The sequence below is a fragment of the Loxodonta africana genome, chromosome 6 (genome assembly GCF_030014295.1).
Source record: "Loxodonta africana isolate mLoxAfr1 chromosome 6, mLoxAfr1.hap2, whole genome shotgun sequence".
In the NCBI taxonomy this organism is placed as follows: domain Eukaryota; kingdom Metazoa; phylum Chordata; class Mammalia; order Proboscidea; family Elephantidae; genus Loxodonta; species Loxodonta africana.
Genome location: NC_087347.1, coordinates 1,269,837 through 1,286,782, shown reverse-complemented (window position 1 = coordinate 1,286,782; position 16,946 = coordinate 1,269,837). Strand labels below are relative to the sequence as shown.

The window sequence follows — 16,946 nt, the reverse complement described above, 5'->3', positions numbered from 1 at the left end:
CATGGCCTAACCAAGTTGACACACATTTTGGGGGGACACAATTCAATCCATAACAGTATTTTTTAAAAATAGTTTATTTTATTTTTGTTGTTGTTTTTGTGAAGATACACAGCAGAAGATATACCAGTCCAACAATTTCTACACGTATATTCAGTGACATTGATAGTGTGTGGCCATTCTCACCCTCCTTTTCTGAGTTGTTCCTCCTCTGTTAACATAAACTCATGCCCTCTAAATTTCCTATCTAATGTTCCACGTTGTGGTTGTCAGTTTGATCCCATATAGATAGATCTTAAAAGAGCTCAATGCTCAAGGCAGACATTCTCTACATAGTATGTATTTTTATTATCTCAGTTCTAAATGTTTTTTTAATTTCCATAATAATTTCTTCTTTGACTTACAAGTTATACAGAAACTTTTTTTTTTTAATTATTGATTTTTATGTAGTTGTATTGTAGCCAGAGACCTTGGTTTGTGTCAGATCAGTTTGTTTAAGCTTGATAAATCGCCTAGTATGTGGTCGGTTTCATAACTGTTTAATGAGTCCTTGAGAGGAATGTACTGTCTGCTGTTGGCAGTCAGTGCTTTGTACAGGTTCCTTAGATCAAATATGTACACTGTGTTGTTTAATCTTTTGTATCCTGCTTGGGCTGCCAATTACAGAGACGTGCCAACAGTCCCCCACGTGACGGTCCCCTGATCTTTTTCCCCTTGTAGCTCTGTCAGTTTGGACAGTATTTTCTTAGGGGAATGACCATTGACCATTGACCACTGCCATCGAGTTGATTCTGACTCATAGTTACCCTATAGGACAGTGTAGAACTTCCCGTAGGGTTTCCAAGGAGCACCTGGTGGATTCAAACTGCTGACCTTTTGGTTAGCAGCTGTATCTCTTAACCACTACACCATGAGGGTTTCCTGTTAGGGGGATAGGAGATTAAAATTATCATTTCATTCTGGTAAGCTGCATCTTTTATCATGATGAACTGACTCTTTTTATCTCTAGAATCGCTTTTTTGCCTAAAGCCTGTTTTGCTTGGTATTATACAGCCACACTCACTTCCTTTTGCTTAGTACTTGCCCGACATATTGTTTTTCCTCCTGTGACTTTCAGCCCCTCTCTATCCCTGTGATTTAGAGGTGTCTCTTTTCAACAGCATGTAGCTAGGTTTTTCTTTTCATTCATTTTGAAATTCACTGTCTTTTAACTGGAGCGTTGTGTTTATTGACACACGCTGCAGTTGCTTAGCTATTTGGATTTATTTATTTCATTCTACTTTGGTCCTTCTATTTGTCTCTCACTTCTTTTTGATTTCTTTTTCTTTAATTCATTACCTTCTTTTGGCCCATGCTTTTTCTCATCTAAGTTTTAGCAGTTACTATTTTAATCAGGAAGTTGTAACTGACCCAAGCCATGGTCTTTTCAATCACCTCATATGCACATGAAAGCTGGACAGTGAACGAAGATCCAAGGCAAACTGACATGTTTGAATTGTGGTATTGACAAAGAATACTGACTGTACCAGGAATGCCAGAACAAACAAATCCGTCTTGGAGCAAGTACAGCCGGAATGGTCCTTAGAAGTGAGGATGGCAAGAAGTCAGCTTGCTTACTTTGGATACATCATCAGAAAAAACCAATCACTAGAAAAGGACATGTTTGGTAAAGTGAGGGTCTGCGAAAATGAAGGAAACCCTCCATGAGGTGGATTGACATGGTGGCTGCAACAATGGGCTCAAACACACGTGTGGTTGTGAAGATGACACAGGGCTGGGCAACGTTTCATTCTGTTGTACGTAAGGTTGCCTTGAGTTGGAGCTGACTCGACGGCAGCTGACAGCAATACAAACCTGTTATTTTTGTGGTAACCCTAGAATTGTCACGTGCATCCCTAACTTACCATGGTTTGAAGTTAATCAGTGTTGTTACCCTCCTCCCAAATGATACAAGGACCCTTTAGAGGGAGAGTGGTGGTTCAGTGGTAGATTCTCACCCTCCATTTGGAAGACACGGGTTTGATTCCTGGCCAGGGCACTTCATGTGCAGCCACCACCCACCTGTCGTTGGAGGCTCGAGTGTTGCTGTGATGCTGAACAGGTTTCAGCGGAGCTTCCGGACTAAGATGGACTAGGAAGAAGGACCTGGCAATCGACTTCTGAAAATCAGTCAGTGAAAACTGTATAGAGCACAACAGTCTGATCCCATTGTGCGTGGGATCGCCAACTCGGTGGCAGCTTAATGACAGCAGGACCCGTTAACTTTGATTGTCACCTCCTGCTGGTTTATATGCTATTTTTGAAGTATATTTTAGTTCTACCCTTTTTTTTTTTAGCCCCATATAACATTATTATTACTAACATTTAATGTACTCAGCACTTGTCCAGGTTTACCCACATCTCTGTTCCTTCCTTCGTTTGTTGTAACTGCTTGTACCTCAGACGTTCTGTCTCATTTCCCTCACTCTGCCTGAAGTCCAACCTTTAGAACTTACCCTCCCGAAGGAAGATAGGTGACAGAATCACTCAGGTTTTTTTTTTGTCTGGAAGTGCTTTTATTTTGTTCTTAAAATGTTTTTTCATTCCAGTGAATTTCCGCTATGCTAGGTGGACAGTTACTTTCTCTTAGCAAAGTGAAGAAATCTGGATTAGTCAGAGTTCTCCAGAGAAGCAGGAACAACAGGTCTCTCTCTCTGTCTCTGTGTAGGGAGATTTGTTTTAAGGATTTGGGTCACGGGTTATGGGGGCTGGTGAGCATGTAATCTGTAGACCGGGCATGGGACTGGACACTCAAGGAGGCTTTTTATGATGCTACAGGTCTTGAGGCAGAATTCTTCTTCTCTGGGAAACCTCAGTTTTTGCTCTTAAGTCTTTAATGCCTGGATGAGGCCCACCCACCTTGTCAAGGATAATCTCCTTGACTTAGAGTCAGCAGATTGTAGATGTCAATCACACCAACAAAATACCTTCACAGCAACACCTAGACTCGTGTTTGACCAACTAACAACACAGCTTATGCAGCCAAGTTGACACATAAAATAATCATCGCGACCTCATTCTGCTGCCTTCTGATTTCTGTCACTGGGAAGTCAGCTGTTGGTGTAATTGTTGTTCCAGTGAAAGGAATCTGTTTTTTCTTACTTGCTGCCTTTAAGACTTTTTTTTTTTTTTTTTTGTCTTTGGGGTTCTTCAGCTTCACTGTGATTGTCTAGGTGAGCGTTTATCTTGTCTGTCCTGCTTGGGATGTGTTGTGCTGTGGTTTCCTCAGTTTTAGAAAATGCTCAGCCATTGTCTCTTCAAATAGTTCTTCTCACCTATCCCCTCTCTTCTTTCTGTCTGGAACTTCTCTCTCTCTCTTTTTTTTTTTTTAATTTTTATTGTGCTTTAAGTGAAAGTTTACAAATCAAGTCAGTCTCTCATACAGAAATTTATATACACCTTGCTACATACTCCTAATTGCTCTCCCCCTAATGAGACAGCCCGCTCCTTCCCTCCACTCTCTTTTCGTGTCCTTTCCACCAGCTTCTAACCCCCTCTGCCCTCTCATCTCCCCTCCAGATGGGAGATGCCAACATAGTCTGAAGTGTCTACTTGATCCAAAAAGCTCATTCTTCACCAGCATCTTTTTCTATCCCATTGTCCGGTCCAATCCCTCTATGAAGAGTTGGCTTTGGGAATGGTTCCTGTCCTGGGCTAACAGAAGGTCTGGGGGCCAAGACCACTGGGGTCCTTCTAGTCTCAGTGAGACCATTAAGTCTGGTCTTTTTTCGAGAATTTGGGGTCTGCATCCCACTGCTTTCCTGCTCCTTCTGGGGTTCTCTGTTGTGTTCCCTGTCAGGGCAGTCATCGGTTGTAGCCAGGCACCATCTAGTTCTTCTGGTCTCAGGCTGAAGTAGTCTCTGGTTTATGTGGCCTTTTCTGTCTCTTGGGCTCATAATTACCTTGTGTCCTTGGTGTCCTTCATTCTCCTTTGGTCCAGGTGGGTTGAGACCAATCGATGGATCTTAGATGGCAGCTTGCTAGCATTTAAGACCCCAGATGCCACTTCCAAAGTGGGATGCAGAATGTTTTCTTAATAGATTTTATTATGTGGAACTTCTCTTCAGTACTCATGTTATTTGCCACACCTCTTAACCCTCTCACATTGTCTGTGTCTCCGATTCTCTATGTTGCATTGGTTGGATTTGTTCAATTTATGCATCTTTGAGTTCATTAATCCATTTTTGCTGTGTGTGATATGCTGTGAAACCTGTATTGAGTTTTACATTTCAATGATGCAATATTTGATTTCTAGAGGATTCATTTGAGTATTCAAAACCTTGTCAGTTTTTGTGGTGACCAGATTTTTTATGTCTTGTTTCTTCAGACATACTAAATATATTTTATGTCCTGTTTCTGGAAATTACCATATCTGAAGTCTTCATGGGTCTGATTGTGGTGGCTTTTGCTCATGGTGGCTTGTCTTCTTGTGCGTATGTAATTTTTGATAGGGGTATATTTCTTGCACTTTTATCTGTGGGACTTACTTGGGGCCTGGGCTGGAGTGATTCTTCAAGAGAGTATTTGGTTGCCTCTGCCAGGGGCCTCCAGCTGGACCCTCTTTAATCTTCATATTTTTAGCTTGGAGTCTTTCTGACCACCGAGGCAGGGGGAATCCTGGCTGTAAAGCTGCATGGAGCTGGTTGATGGTTGTGAATTGCTGGCAGAGCTGTGTTTTCTCCTTCCATAGTCAGGTTCCTTTGTGGTGGTTTCCCTTGATGAAGGTTGTTTCCAATTCACCTGTACCCTGACAGTATTTCAGGTGGGCTTTACTTTTAGTGTTAGAGGGGTCTCTGTCAGGCTCCTCACCTTTGGCAGACCCTGTGTCTTTGGTACCCAGTATCCACAGATCGGCGGCATGAGAAGCTCAAAGCCCCGTCAGGGCCTCCAGGGAAAGTGTGTCAGGGCTCCATGTGCCTGTTCTGTTTACTTTCTCTCAGGGTTAGTTTGGCCACTGAGCCCACTTTGTTAATGTGGACCTCACCAGTGCACTAGACAGCCTCTCTTTTATTCTGTCCGGCATTTGACCAGCTCTCCCAGCCTTCTCAGCTACTGCCATCAGAGGTCAGCCCCTGCCCCTGGGCACCATCCTCACTGGGTTCTGAGACTCTCAGTCTCCTGCCCCTTCTTCCTACATGGACCCTTTCAGCTTCTTGGCCTGTGAATCCTCTCTGGGTCTCTGCCCCTGCCTCTTCTCTTTATGACCTACACTCACCCTGTCCTGGGGCTGTGCACACCCACATCCATCCACCCCTTCTCTGTGACCTACACTCACCCTGTCCCAGGGCTGTGCACACCCACATTCATCCACTCCTTCTCTGTGACCTACACTCACCCTATCCCAGGGCTGTGCACACCCACATTCATCCACCCCTTCTCTGTGACCTACACTCACCCTGTCCCAGGGCTGTGCACACCCACATTCATCCACTCCTTCTCTGTGACCTACACTCACCCTGTCCTGGGGCTGAGCACACCCACGTCTATCTGCCCCTGGATGTCCACCTTGGTGGCTCACTTCTTCCTGACAGCTCTGAACACTTCAGTGGGAGGTGTTGCAGGTCCCACACTTGACCCCCAGCCCCAATGATTCAGCCAATGTTTTCTGGTCCAGCCCTGACCTCTAGTGTGGGGCACTCTGGTCAGTCAGGGGCTTCTGTCCAGGCTTTGGGACACCTGATGGGGGGAGGGGTGCTTGTGAGTCTGGTGAACCTGAGCAGATGAATCTGGCATCGGTGGGGGTCTCGAGTGGGAAGCCTGAGGCAGGAGAGTGAGTCTGTTGTTCACCCACCAACATGGTCCCCCGCCTGTCTCTGCCCCAGACCCTTACTGGTGGGGGTGGATGAGGTCAGGCAGGGGTGTGGTGAGGGCCCAGGGACAATCTCTAAGTTGCACTTCCCCCCGCAATTTCAAGATGAATAGCCATTGATAGCCGCAGTGGGGCAGCAGAAATGCCTCTCCCCCAGTCAGGACCTTTCAGACTTGTGGCCCTCTGCATGTCATTCCGCACCTCGTCTGGTGCCCCCTCGGGCTTGTGCTTGGGAGGAAGTGCCCTGTGAACCCCCGCCCATGTCTCTGGTCTCGGGGAAGGCTATGGGGCAGGGAGGGGCCTGGGAGAGGAAGGACTGGGGCTCTGTGGGGTCTCGGAGTCCGCCCCAGCCACCCCGCACCATCTACTGTGTGCTTACAGGGGATGGTAACCTGCACCTGAACGTGACGGGGGAGGCCTTCAGCCCACAGCTCCTGGGCGCCCTGGAGCCCTACGTGTATGAGTGGACGGCTGCGCAGCGGGGCAGCGTTAGCGCCGAGCACGGCCTGGGCTTCCGCAAGCGAGACGTCATCAGCTACAGCAAGCCACCGGCCGCCGTGCAGCTCATGTCGGGGCTCAAGGCTCTGATGGACCCCAAGGGCATCCTGAACCCCTACAAGACGCTGCCCTCCCAGGCCTGAGGGTGCCAGGCTGGGGGTCTGGGGCAGCCTGGGGACCTGGGGCGGGGCCCACTGTTTCACCCAGACGCCTGCTCTGGTCTGCACTCCCGTCTCCAGGTGGGAGCGTGCGCGGTGTCGCCCTCTCTGTGCTCCTTGTTCTGTGTCCTCTGGAGGCTGGCTGGGCCTGGGAAGAATCAAGAGGGGCCCAAGGTGCTTTGCCCACTTGGGTGGGGTGGCAGGGCTGGAGCAGGCAGGCAGGAGCCTCTGCCTGTTGGAGCCGGTATTGGCCTGCGGGGCCAGAAGGAGCACAGGCGCTGGGCTTCCTCGGGGTCCCTAGTGCAGCGCTCTGTTGGCCACGCAGCGAGGCTTGGGGACATCCCCTCTCTTCACAGGGTCGGGGAGCCTGACCTCCTCCGCACACATCCTGGGCAGGCGGTCCACTCAGGAACAGGGAACAAGCCGGGCTTCTCCCACTTGTCCCTGGGGGCACCTGTCACCGTTGTGGCCCTCCACCATCCACCTTCCAGAGGGGGCACAGGCTTGAGGTGGTCCTGCAGGGTGCTGTCACAGGGTGGGGATTGCAACTGATGTCACATAACAGTGTGTGTGCAAGTTTTCATATGAGAAATTGACTTGACCTAGGTGAAAGTTTACAGTTTACAGCTCACCGTCTGTGCCAGCTGGCACCACCTTGTCACACGTCCAGTGTTTGCCTGGCTGGCCCTGGGGTCCCAGCTCTGGGTGACCTGCAGAATGTATCTGCCCAGCCACACAGGTGTGTCCTCTCCCCCATGGCTGTCTGTGCCAGTTGACACCATCTTGTCACACGTCCAGTGTTCGCCTGTGTGGCCCTGGGGTCCCAGCCCTGGGTGACCTGCAGGATGTACTTGCCCACCCACACAGGTGTGTCCTCTCCCCCACAGCCGTCTGTGCCAGCTGGCACCATCTTGTCACATGTCCAGTGTTCACCTGGCTGGCCCTGGGGTCCCAGCTCTGGGTGACCTGCAGAATGTACCTGCCCACCCACACAGATGTGTCCTCTCCACAGCCATCTGTGCCAGTTGGCACCATCTTGTCACATCGTCCAGTGTTTGCCTGGCTGGCCCTGGGGTCCCAGCTCTGGATGACCTGCAGGATGTACCTGCCCACCCACACAGGTGTGTCCCCTCACCCATGACAGCCAGTCTGCAGCAGAGCATGCTGGAACCCTCCAGGACAGCCATTGGAGGGGAGGCTGTGCTCTGAGCAGGGTGTGGGAGGAGCAGGGTGCGGGGGTGCGTGGCACTACACGGACGCCCCTGTGCGGCAGAGATGCGGGCTGGGAGGGGAGGGTGCCTGGGGGCTGGGGTAGGAAGGAGACTAATTTCTACATTTTTGGAAGGTTTGGATTTTTATTTTCGCCAAGTACACATTAACAAACCAGGTAACAAGATGATTCAGGCACCCCGGTAGGAGGCAAGCTGCTGCTGTGCCAGGCAGGACAGCTACACTTACCTGGCCCAGGTGGTACATGAGGTGGCCTGTGAGGTGGCCATGTTTGCTGGCTCCTGAGTCAGGTGATTGCCTCTGTCCACCTCCTGCCACCCAGGATGGTTGCAGACCCCAGGCGAAGCCTGCCCAGAGGAGGAAACACACCCCTGCACCTGGACCCTGTAACCCCTCCCCCCACCCCCAACTGTCCCCCAGAGGCCCTTTTCCTGGCCAGAGTCCTAGGGCCCCAGCTGGCTGTGGGTGGGCCACCCTGGCGGGGTTGGGGGGGTCTTAGCCCCAGCTTGATTTAAGGACACCGGTACTGGCCCAGCAAGGTGGGTGGGTCAGGATGCCTGTGACGCCCGCCCCCCTGGATTGTGTGGCCTGTCCCCACTGCCCCAGAACCACTGTCTACAGAACTGGTCTCGCCAGCCCCCCATTCTCTGCTGGGATTTAAAACAAGCCCACTCTGGGCAAAGGCCCTCAGCAGTCCTGGCAGGGGTCTGGCTGGGCCTGGGCTGTGCCCCCCATGGGCCGCCCGTGCTCCGAGGGCCCCTTCTGCCATGTGGCTCTGTGGGTCCCTGTGAGCACCCCATGGCTGAGACGCCACCCTGCTGCAGCAGTCTTCCCTGTCCACCCCGGCCTGGGCACCACAGCCTTCCTGGTCAGTTGCAGCCCCTGAAGCCAGCCTTTTCCAGCTGTTTGCCCTGGCTCTGCCCTGCCCCTGGCTGTGGGTCACCTGCCAAGGGCACCTCAAAGAACAGTGCAGCCAGTACAGAAAGTGGGCTCCCAGGCCACTTTCTCCAGCCAAGCCCACCTGCTGCTGAACAGGATAAAGAGAAAAACCCGACCAATCAGGGTGTCCACCTGCAGACAAGAGGGGAGGGGCCCTGCCAGGACCTTCCTGGAGCCTTGAGGGGTGGGAGGGACAGCCTTTGTGTCTGGATTAGGGGGAGCTCAGAATTTCACCTTCAGGGTGCTGAGCCTGGAACGTGAGAAGATGTTAGTTACATAAGAGGGGTTGGGAGAGTGGGAAGGAGCCCTGGTGGCACAGTGATCCAGCGCTTTGCTGCTAACCAAAAACTGGCCCTCGGGAGAACGATGTGACAGTCTGCTTCCATAAAGATTTACAGCCTTGAAAACCCTATGTGGCCGTTCTGCTCTGTCCTGTAGGGTCGCTATGAGTTGAAATCCACTTGAGGGCAATGGGTTTTGGATAAATGGGGGGATTTGGAGGGGATGAGGGATGGCATGGGGCTCAGGTCTCAGCCCAAAGGAACAGATTATTTCAAGAGAAAGGGTGGGCGGGGAACAGTCACCCCTCCAGACCCCAGGGTTGAGGTGGGGATCAGGAGTGCCCTTGCCCCGTCTGGTTATAGCTGAGGACCCAGGAGGCTCACAAGAAGGTTGGGTTCAAAGGGTAGAGGATCCAGGAGCAATATCATAGTGTTGTTGCCCTGTGCTCCACAGGTGGACCCTGGGGCAACTTGCCTCACGTGTGGGGTGTGCTCTTCCCATGTGGGGCGTGCTCCTCCCCTGTGGGGTGTGCTCTGGGGGTGGACCCTGGGGCAACGTGCCTCACGTGTGGGGTGTGCTCTTCCCATGTGGGGTGTGCTCCTCCCCTGTGGGGCGTGCTCCTCCCCTGTGGGGCGTGCTCCTCCCCTGTGGGGTGTGCCCCAGGGGTGGACCCTGGGGCAAGGCGCCTCACGTGTGGGGTGTACAGGGGCTTCAGGGACAGTGTGGGGGCATGGAGCACAGGTGCTGAGGCCTGGGGCGGCGTGGGGTGGTACCAGGCCTGTGTCCCACCCTGGTGCCTCCCTTGCAACGGAGTCCCAAGCCAAGGTCCTCAGTTCTGGTCCCGAGCGCAGGGGAGACCATGGCCCTGTGGTACTTCCCTTCCTGCACAGCCTGGGTGGCTGCAGACAACACACAGTGCCTGTCTCACAGATGCCCAGCTAAGATCGAGGCCTCGCAGGGCTACTTCCTTCTGGAGGCCTTGGGCGAATCTGTCTCCCGCCTTGCCAGATTCTGAGGCTACAGCATTCCGGGTCTCGCAGCCACTCCCCCACCTTCAAGGCCAGCAGCGGCTGGTCAAGTCCACACGTCACTCTGGCCCTACACATCCGAGGCCCCTGTGATTGCACTGGGTCCACCCCCACAGTCCAGGGTGGCCTTCCTATTTGATTAGCTGACTTCATCTGCCACCTTCATCCCCCCTTTCTCATGGAAACTGACATATTCACAGGTTCCAGGGTTAGGACACCGACATTTTGGGGGCCCTTGTTCTGTCAGCCATGCACCAAATGCCAACCAGTCTCAGTCGAGGAACCCTAAGGGCGAGGGGAGGTTCACTGTCCTTGGGAGGTACTTGCGTGCATGCGAGGATGTGTGTGTGAGTGCGTGCATCTGTGTGAGCATGTATGTATGTGTGTCTGTGTCCCTGTGGGTTGTGTGTGTGTGTGAGCGTGTCTATGTTCTTGAGTGTATGTGTGTCTGTGGGTGTGTGCATGTGTGTGTGTGAGCGTGTCTGTGTTCATCTGTGTATGGGTGTCTATGGACTGTGTGTGTATGTGAGCATGTCCGTGTGTCTGGGGGTGTGTGTGTGTGTGTCTGAGCGTCTGTTTATGTGCCTGTGTGTGTCTGGGTGTGTGTAAGTGTGCATATGTCTGTGGTCATGTGTGTCTGTGTGTGTACCTCTGGGTGTGTGAATATGTGTGTAAAGGTGAGCATGGGTGTGTGAGTGTGTCCGTGTTCATGTGTGCCTGTGTGTGTACCTCTGGGTGTGTGAATGTGTATGTGTGTGTAAAGGTGTGCATTTGTGTATGTGTGTGCATGTTCATGTGTGTGTGTGTATCTCTGGGTTGTGAACGTGTGTAAAGGTGTGCATGGGTGTGTGTGAGTGTGTCTGTGTTCATGTGTGTCTGTTTGTTCCCCTGATGTATGTGTGCAGTTGTGTGTGCAGGTGTGTTCTCTATGAACTCAGAAGGCTGTCACCAGCTCCTTCCTATGGATAGGCTTGGGAAGTGCCTGGGCTGGGGTGGTCGGAGCCTCCGACTCTGCCCTGCAGCCCCCTTCATGGGGTAGCGTGAACCACCTGGCCCAGGCTCTGAGGGGCTACAGGGCCTGTGGATGGTGCTGGAGGGCTGAGCCCAGGGCAGAGCCTGGCTGGGGTGGGAGGATCCACAGGTGGGCCTGGAAAGGGAGTGGTTCCCTTGGAAGGGTCCAGGCGAGGCCTCCAGCTTCTCTGAGTCGGCACAAGGCCAAGCCCAGCCGGAGCTTTGGGGTGGCGGGTGTACCTGTTCTTTCTCAACCCACGGTGACTCCTTCTAGAGCCCCAACCCCAGCCTCCCTGAGAATGCCCACGGCTCTGCCATCATGTTGCACTCATGACATGTTGGCTGCGCCTGAATGGCCTCCCCAAGTGGCCAGCACCCACCTTTGCAGTCAAAGGGGACTGAAGTGTTGGGAGGCCCCTCCCCGGGTCACTGGCAGAGACCCTTGATGGTGGGCAGGGATGGCCACACAGGGTTCCTGACGGAAGGACAGCACACTGAGTGTGGGTGATCAGGCTGTCCCTGATGGACCATCCAAGGGAGAGGGTGGGCCTGGTGTCCTGCAGCCCTGGGGGTGGCCGCTCCATGGCCCCTCTGTGGTTGAGCCGTGGGAGCCCCAGGAAGACGCATGCAGCCTGAGGCTCAGGGATGGCCTGAGTGGGGTCAGGGTGCTTGTTGCTGTGCCCAAAGAGGCAGCCGTGGGAACAGACCCTCAGGCGGGTGCCTGGGAGTGCCCCTTACACGCGATGGATTCTGGGAGAGTGGGGCAGCTGTGCAGGAGGTGGGCGCCTGGGATGGAGCCTCCAGCCTGAGGAGGGGTCCCTGCTGGGCCATGGGCTCAGTCCACCATGACAGCTGGTGCAGGACAGGTGCAGAGCTTGGGCCGCAGGAGGGACAGGGCCCAGTGCTGGGTCCCCGTCTCCAGGAGGCGGTTACCCTACTGCCCGCTTGGCTGCCACATGGGTGTTTTGGGTTGGAGGATGCTGTCCATGGCTTGCTGAGGCTCCTTCTCTCTGGCCAAGCTCTATGTGTGTGTGTGTGTGTGTGTGTGTGTGTGTCAGAGAGAGAGAGGGAGAGATGTCCCTCTCTGTACTTGGGCCTCCCTGTGTGTATGGAGGGTGATCAGCGTTAAGTCCCTGAGCTGTACCAGAGGTGTGGTGAGAGCACTGGGGAGGAGCCATGGCTGGACCAGACCTGGGGACTGTCCAGGAACTTGGTGGCTGTGTGCCTTGGTGCCTGAGGGCAGGTCCATGGCTGACTTATGGGTGCCCTTCCTTCCGTCAGGTGTGCAGATGGGTGTTCCAGGTGGGGCGGGAGGTCAAGGTGATCCCTCTCGTCGCCCTGCTGTCTGGGGTTCTAGAAACATACTGAGGGCTGGGAACCACCTTCCGGGTTCTGCAGTGGCCATGGGGCCCTTGGATAGGGGAGGGTGGTGGGACATCTGGCGGGGACAGAGATGGTCAAGGGGACCGGGGGAACGGGGGGGAGAGAACCACTCAGTGCCTGGAAGCAGGAGTGGGGGCAGTGGATCCTTGGTGGCTGTGCCCTCACCCCTGGCCTGGCCCACTACCCAACTCAGTTCTGGGGGTTTCATGTGCACGGACCAGAGGCTTGGGGCCCAGGGGTGTCAGGCATGGGAGTGTTGGGCACTGAAGTGGGTGTGGAGGTGTGGGGCACAGGGGTCTGCAGTGCAGGGGTGTCAAGGCACAGGGGTGTGGGGTGCAGGGTCCTGGGATGCAGGGATATTGAGGTGGATGTGTGTGGGTTGTAGGAGTGTGGGGTGCAGGGGTGTAGTGGTGTAAGGTGCAGTAGTGTGGGATGCAGAGATGTTGGGGAGCAGGTGGGGTGCAGGGGTGTGGGGTGCAGCAGAGTGGGGTGCAGAGGCGTTGGGGAGTAGGGGTGTCAAAGCAAAGGGTTGTGGGGTGCAGGGGTATGGGACATTGGGATGTGGGGTGCAGCAGTGTTGAGGCACAAGGGTGTGGGGTATAGGTGTGTGGGGCATAGAGGTGTAGGGTGTGGGGTTAGGGGTGTGGGGTGCAGGCGTGTGGGGTGCAGGGATGTGGGGCTCAGGGGCAGCTGAGGGCAATCATAGGACAGTGGTGGCTGCTGCCCAGTGGGGCTCTCTCTGAATGTGTGTGGCTGGTCAGCTGGCCAAGGTCCTCACACTGGTCCCTGATCCTGGGGTTGGTGAAGAAGGGGTCTGTGAACATGGCCCCTCCTGCCCGCCCACAGCCCCCTGCCCACCCCCCTTGGCTTGGGGCAGAGGCTGTCCTTCTGAAGTCTCCTGAACCCGGTTCACAGGGCCTTCCAGTGACTGGCCTGGGGTCTGGGCCCTCAAAGCCAGGAATGAACTGTCTTCCTTGGCTTCAATATCTGGGTGATCGTGGGCAGCTGGCTGGGCCACAGGGAGGGGAGACACGTGAAGACGTGGCTCCCTGGGTCGCTCGCCCCCAAGCTCTCACCCACGGGACCCCAGGCCACACGTCCGATAGGGTACACGGACCAGTGAGGTGGATGGGGACCCTCTGTAGAGGGCAGGAGGGGCCATGAGGCCAGTGAGTTGGAGTCTTGACCCTGGTATCTGTCAGTGTGACCTTGTTTGGAAATAGGGTGAAGGAACACGCAGGTCAGGGAACACCGGAACCAGAAGAGACGAGGAAGTATCTTCCCCTAGAGCCGTTAGAGGGAGCACAGCCCTGCCGACACCATGAATTCAGACACCAGCGTCCAAAACTGTCAGGGGATACATTCCTGCTCCTATCAGCCCCCAGCATGTGGCAATTGTTATGAGGCCTCGGGAGAGCAATACAGGCAGAGCCAGAGGCGCTCAGAGCTCTGTCTCATCAGGGGCTCCAGACCCAGGCCCCAGACACAGGGCTGCCTCCCCCTGGCCCGGTGGGACATCAGCTGCCCGGTGGGACATAAGCTGCACGGGAGCCTGGGGAGGCAGGCCTTGGACAATCCCCGTCCCATGGTCCCCCGTCCCGTCCGAGCCAGGAGGGCATACAGGTGACAGCAGATGGCCCATAACAGATGCATGGGGCCCAGATCCATGCCTGGACTCCTCCCCCTGTGCCCTGGCCCCAAAGTCAGCGGGGTCTGGGGTGTTGGGGTCCTGACCTGGAGCTAGGTCCTGGTGGCTGGGCACCCTGAGCAAGTCACTCTGCTTGGGTGACCGCTCCTCTGTGATCAGTGGACCCGCCAGAGGACTGAGGATGCCCTGGGGATCACAGCAGATGGTGCAGCCACCCACCTTGTTTCTGGGCTGTGGTGAAGAGCCAAATGGAGAAGGGGAAGTTCCCTTTAGAAGGTCCAAGTGGCCCCCACCTCCCCTGATTCCCAGATGAGGAACGCACGAGGGAGTGCCAGGTGAAGGCTGCTGCCAGCCAGCGCGCCACACCCGTGTCTGCTGTGTTAGCATGGGGCGGGACTGCTCCCTGTCCTCCCTCTGCACCCAGTCCTGGGGCCCTTGAGGTCCATCCAGGTGGTGATACCAGTGGGGAGCAGAGCTGAGGGCTGGGGAGACTGGATGCGCCATGACCATGGGCTGCAGATGGAGGTAAGCAGGGGCTCCAGAGCTCCCACTGCAGCTGGACAGAGGGCCGTGACCAGGCGGCAGGGGCTGTGGGCTTCCCCATGGGGAAGGGTCATGTGGCTGGCCATCCATCCAGGGCCTCCATGGAATGTTACTTGTGGTGCTCTGACACCTGGGGCATTTCTTTTTGGGGCAGGGTGTCCTCTGTCTGCCCAGGCCCGTCCTCAGGATGGAGTCTATGCTGACCAGACACCAGGGCCAAGCTCCTTCCTAGCTGGCTGTCCCTGCCCAGCTGTGGATGTCCTCTGCCTAGGTCTGTGCCCACCTAGTACTGCCTGCAATGTCACTCTGGCCACAGGGTGAGAGGCCTGGGGGAGATAAGCCCCCACCTGGGCAAAGGCCAGGCCGACCTGGACCCTCCACCCCACACCCCAGAGGGGGCGGAGGGGCATTGAGAGTGGGCCTGGCCCAGAACCCTCCAGCAGCTACGTGGGAGGGGAGGAGATGGGCTTTACAGGGGCTTCGAGATGGGCTTTGGATGTGTGGGGGACAGGAAAGGGGACAACGTGGCCCTGGATGCTGCCCGAGGGGTCCCCGAACCCTGGCGTGACAGAGGGGGTGGGGTCTCGGACACAGGAACCTGGGTCAGCTCGTGGTTGACAATAAACCGAAGGAGTGGTGCTCTTATCTGGCCAGGGAGCTGTGCCTGTCACCACCCCTAGCAAGGCGTGGCCGAGGGGCATGGGGCAGAAGGAAAAGGAGAGAGGAGCGTTCTCTGCCGGCCTCCTCGGGACACAGACCAGTGCCTGCAGCCTTCCTGCTATGGGGAGGGTTGTGTGGGGGTCACGCAGCAGGTATGCACCCGCAGAGGCACTGCTGACTGACTCAGATGTGCAGGGAGTAAGCTTGAATGCTGGTGGGCACTTGGGAAGACCATGTGTTCTGGGGCTGCCCTGGCCCCTAGCCTGAGCCTTCGTGAGAGACAGGGCTGCTTGATAGAGACTGGTGGCCGTGACACGGAGCCCTGTGGTTCCCATAAAGGCTCTGGGCAGTCACTGAGGGAGGCAGTGTGGTCCATGGGCAAGGACAGGCCGCAGCCTAGGCACTGGGCAGCCTGGTGGCTTCCTACTGTCCTGTCCCCTCGGTGGCCACTTCCCCGAGCTCTGAGCCCAGCCTTGGTGAGAAGATGTGTCCTGCCAACATGCCTGGGTTCACCTGGTCCCCACACGCCTGGGGCTACTGCTGCCTCCGCTGTCTCTGGCTACACTTTCCTCACCTGGGTGTGGGGAGGAAGGTGGGGCGGGGTGCCCCCAGGGCATGGCCTTCCCCCACCAGGTCAGCTGGACCACAGCCAGATCCAGACCCCACTGCTAGGCCCCGGGAGGGAAAAGAATATTCTGGTCCCCCAAGTTTATAGAGTCAGGTAGGGGGCCCCAGAGTGGGTACAGGGCCTGCAGTGCCCCCAGCCTGAGGCCAGCATGAATGGGGATCCCCCAGGGGTCAGTTGAGTTAGGCAGGGTCTGGCAGTGGCCAGTCCGGAGACAGGATTGGGAGAGGTGGGGAGGTAGGCAGAAGAAGAGCCAGCACGGGGATCAAGGCTGCAGTCCTGCCCAGCCCCCAAGACTCACTCCCTGTCCACAGGGGCCTGTCTCCTCTTTCCTTCCCCTGCTAGGTGAGGGCTGTTGGGGGGTGCACCCCCTGCCCTCTGGCTGTGGTTCCTTGGCCCAGTGATCTCCCTATGGGCCCTGGAGAGAAGGACGCACTGATGGGGGCGAGACTGAACATTTGGGCCAGAGTGTTCTCGGCCAGGCTATCTGGAAATGGTCAGAAAGGGTGTGTCTGTGTGCTACGGGCCGAGTTGTCTCCCCTGTCTCAGTTATCAAGTGCTGCTATAACAAAAATGCCTTTTCTTTTTAAACAAATTTAACAGATTTATTCTCTCACAGTTTAGGAGGCTAGAAGTCCAAATTCAGGGTGCCAGCTCTAGGGGAAGGCTTTCTCTGTTCTGGGGGAATATCCTTGTCATCAATCTTCCTCTGGTCAAGGAGCTTCTCAGCACAGGGGCCCCAGGCCCGAAGGACACACTCTGCTCCCGGCTCTGCTTTCTTGGTGGTAAGGAGGCCCCCTGTCTCTCTGCTTGCTTCTCTCTTTTATATCTCAGAAGAGATTAACTCAAATTGCAACCTGCCTCAATAACATAACTACCTCTAATCCTACCTCATTAACATCATACAGTTAGAATTTACAACACAAGAAAATCACATCAGATGACAAAATGGTAGACAACCGCACAATACTGGGAATCACGGCCTAGCGAAGTTGACACACATTTTTGGGTGACACAATTTAACCCATAACATTCCATCCTTTGGCCCCCCAAAATTCATGTCCTTGCCACATGTAAAACACATTCACCCCATCAT

General features: G+C 55.0%; 1 protein-coding gene across 4 annotated transcripts in view; it reads left to right on the top strand.

Moving 5' to 3' along the window:
• The window catches only part of D2HGDH (D-2-hydroxyglutarate dehydrogenase), a 55,214-nt gene extending 45,781 nt beyond the window's left edge, over positions 1-9,433 (top strand). Inside the window, exon 11 of one of the 4 annotated variants that reach the window (XM_064286352.1) lies at positions 6,227-9,433. In XM_064286352.1, coding sequence (XP_064142422.1) covers positions 6,227-6,486 — 260 coding nt within the window. In that variant the 3' untranslated portion in view covers positions 6,487-9,433. The remainder of the gene's footprint in view (positions 1-6,226) is intronic. The other 3 variants (XM_064286349.1, XM_064286350.1, XM_064286351.1) reach the window with 3 other exon arrangements.
• Positions 9,434-16,946: the final 7,513 nt, after the last annotated feature.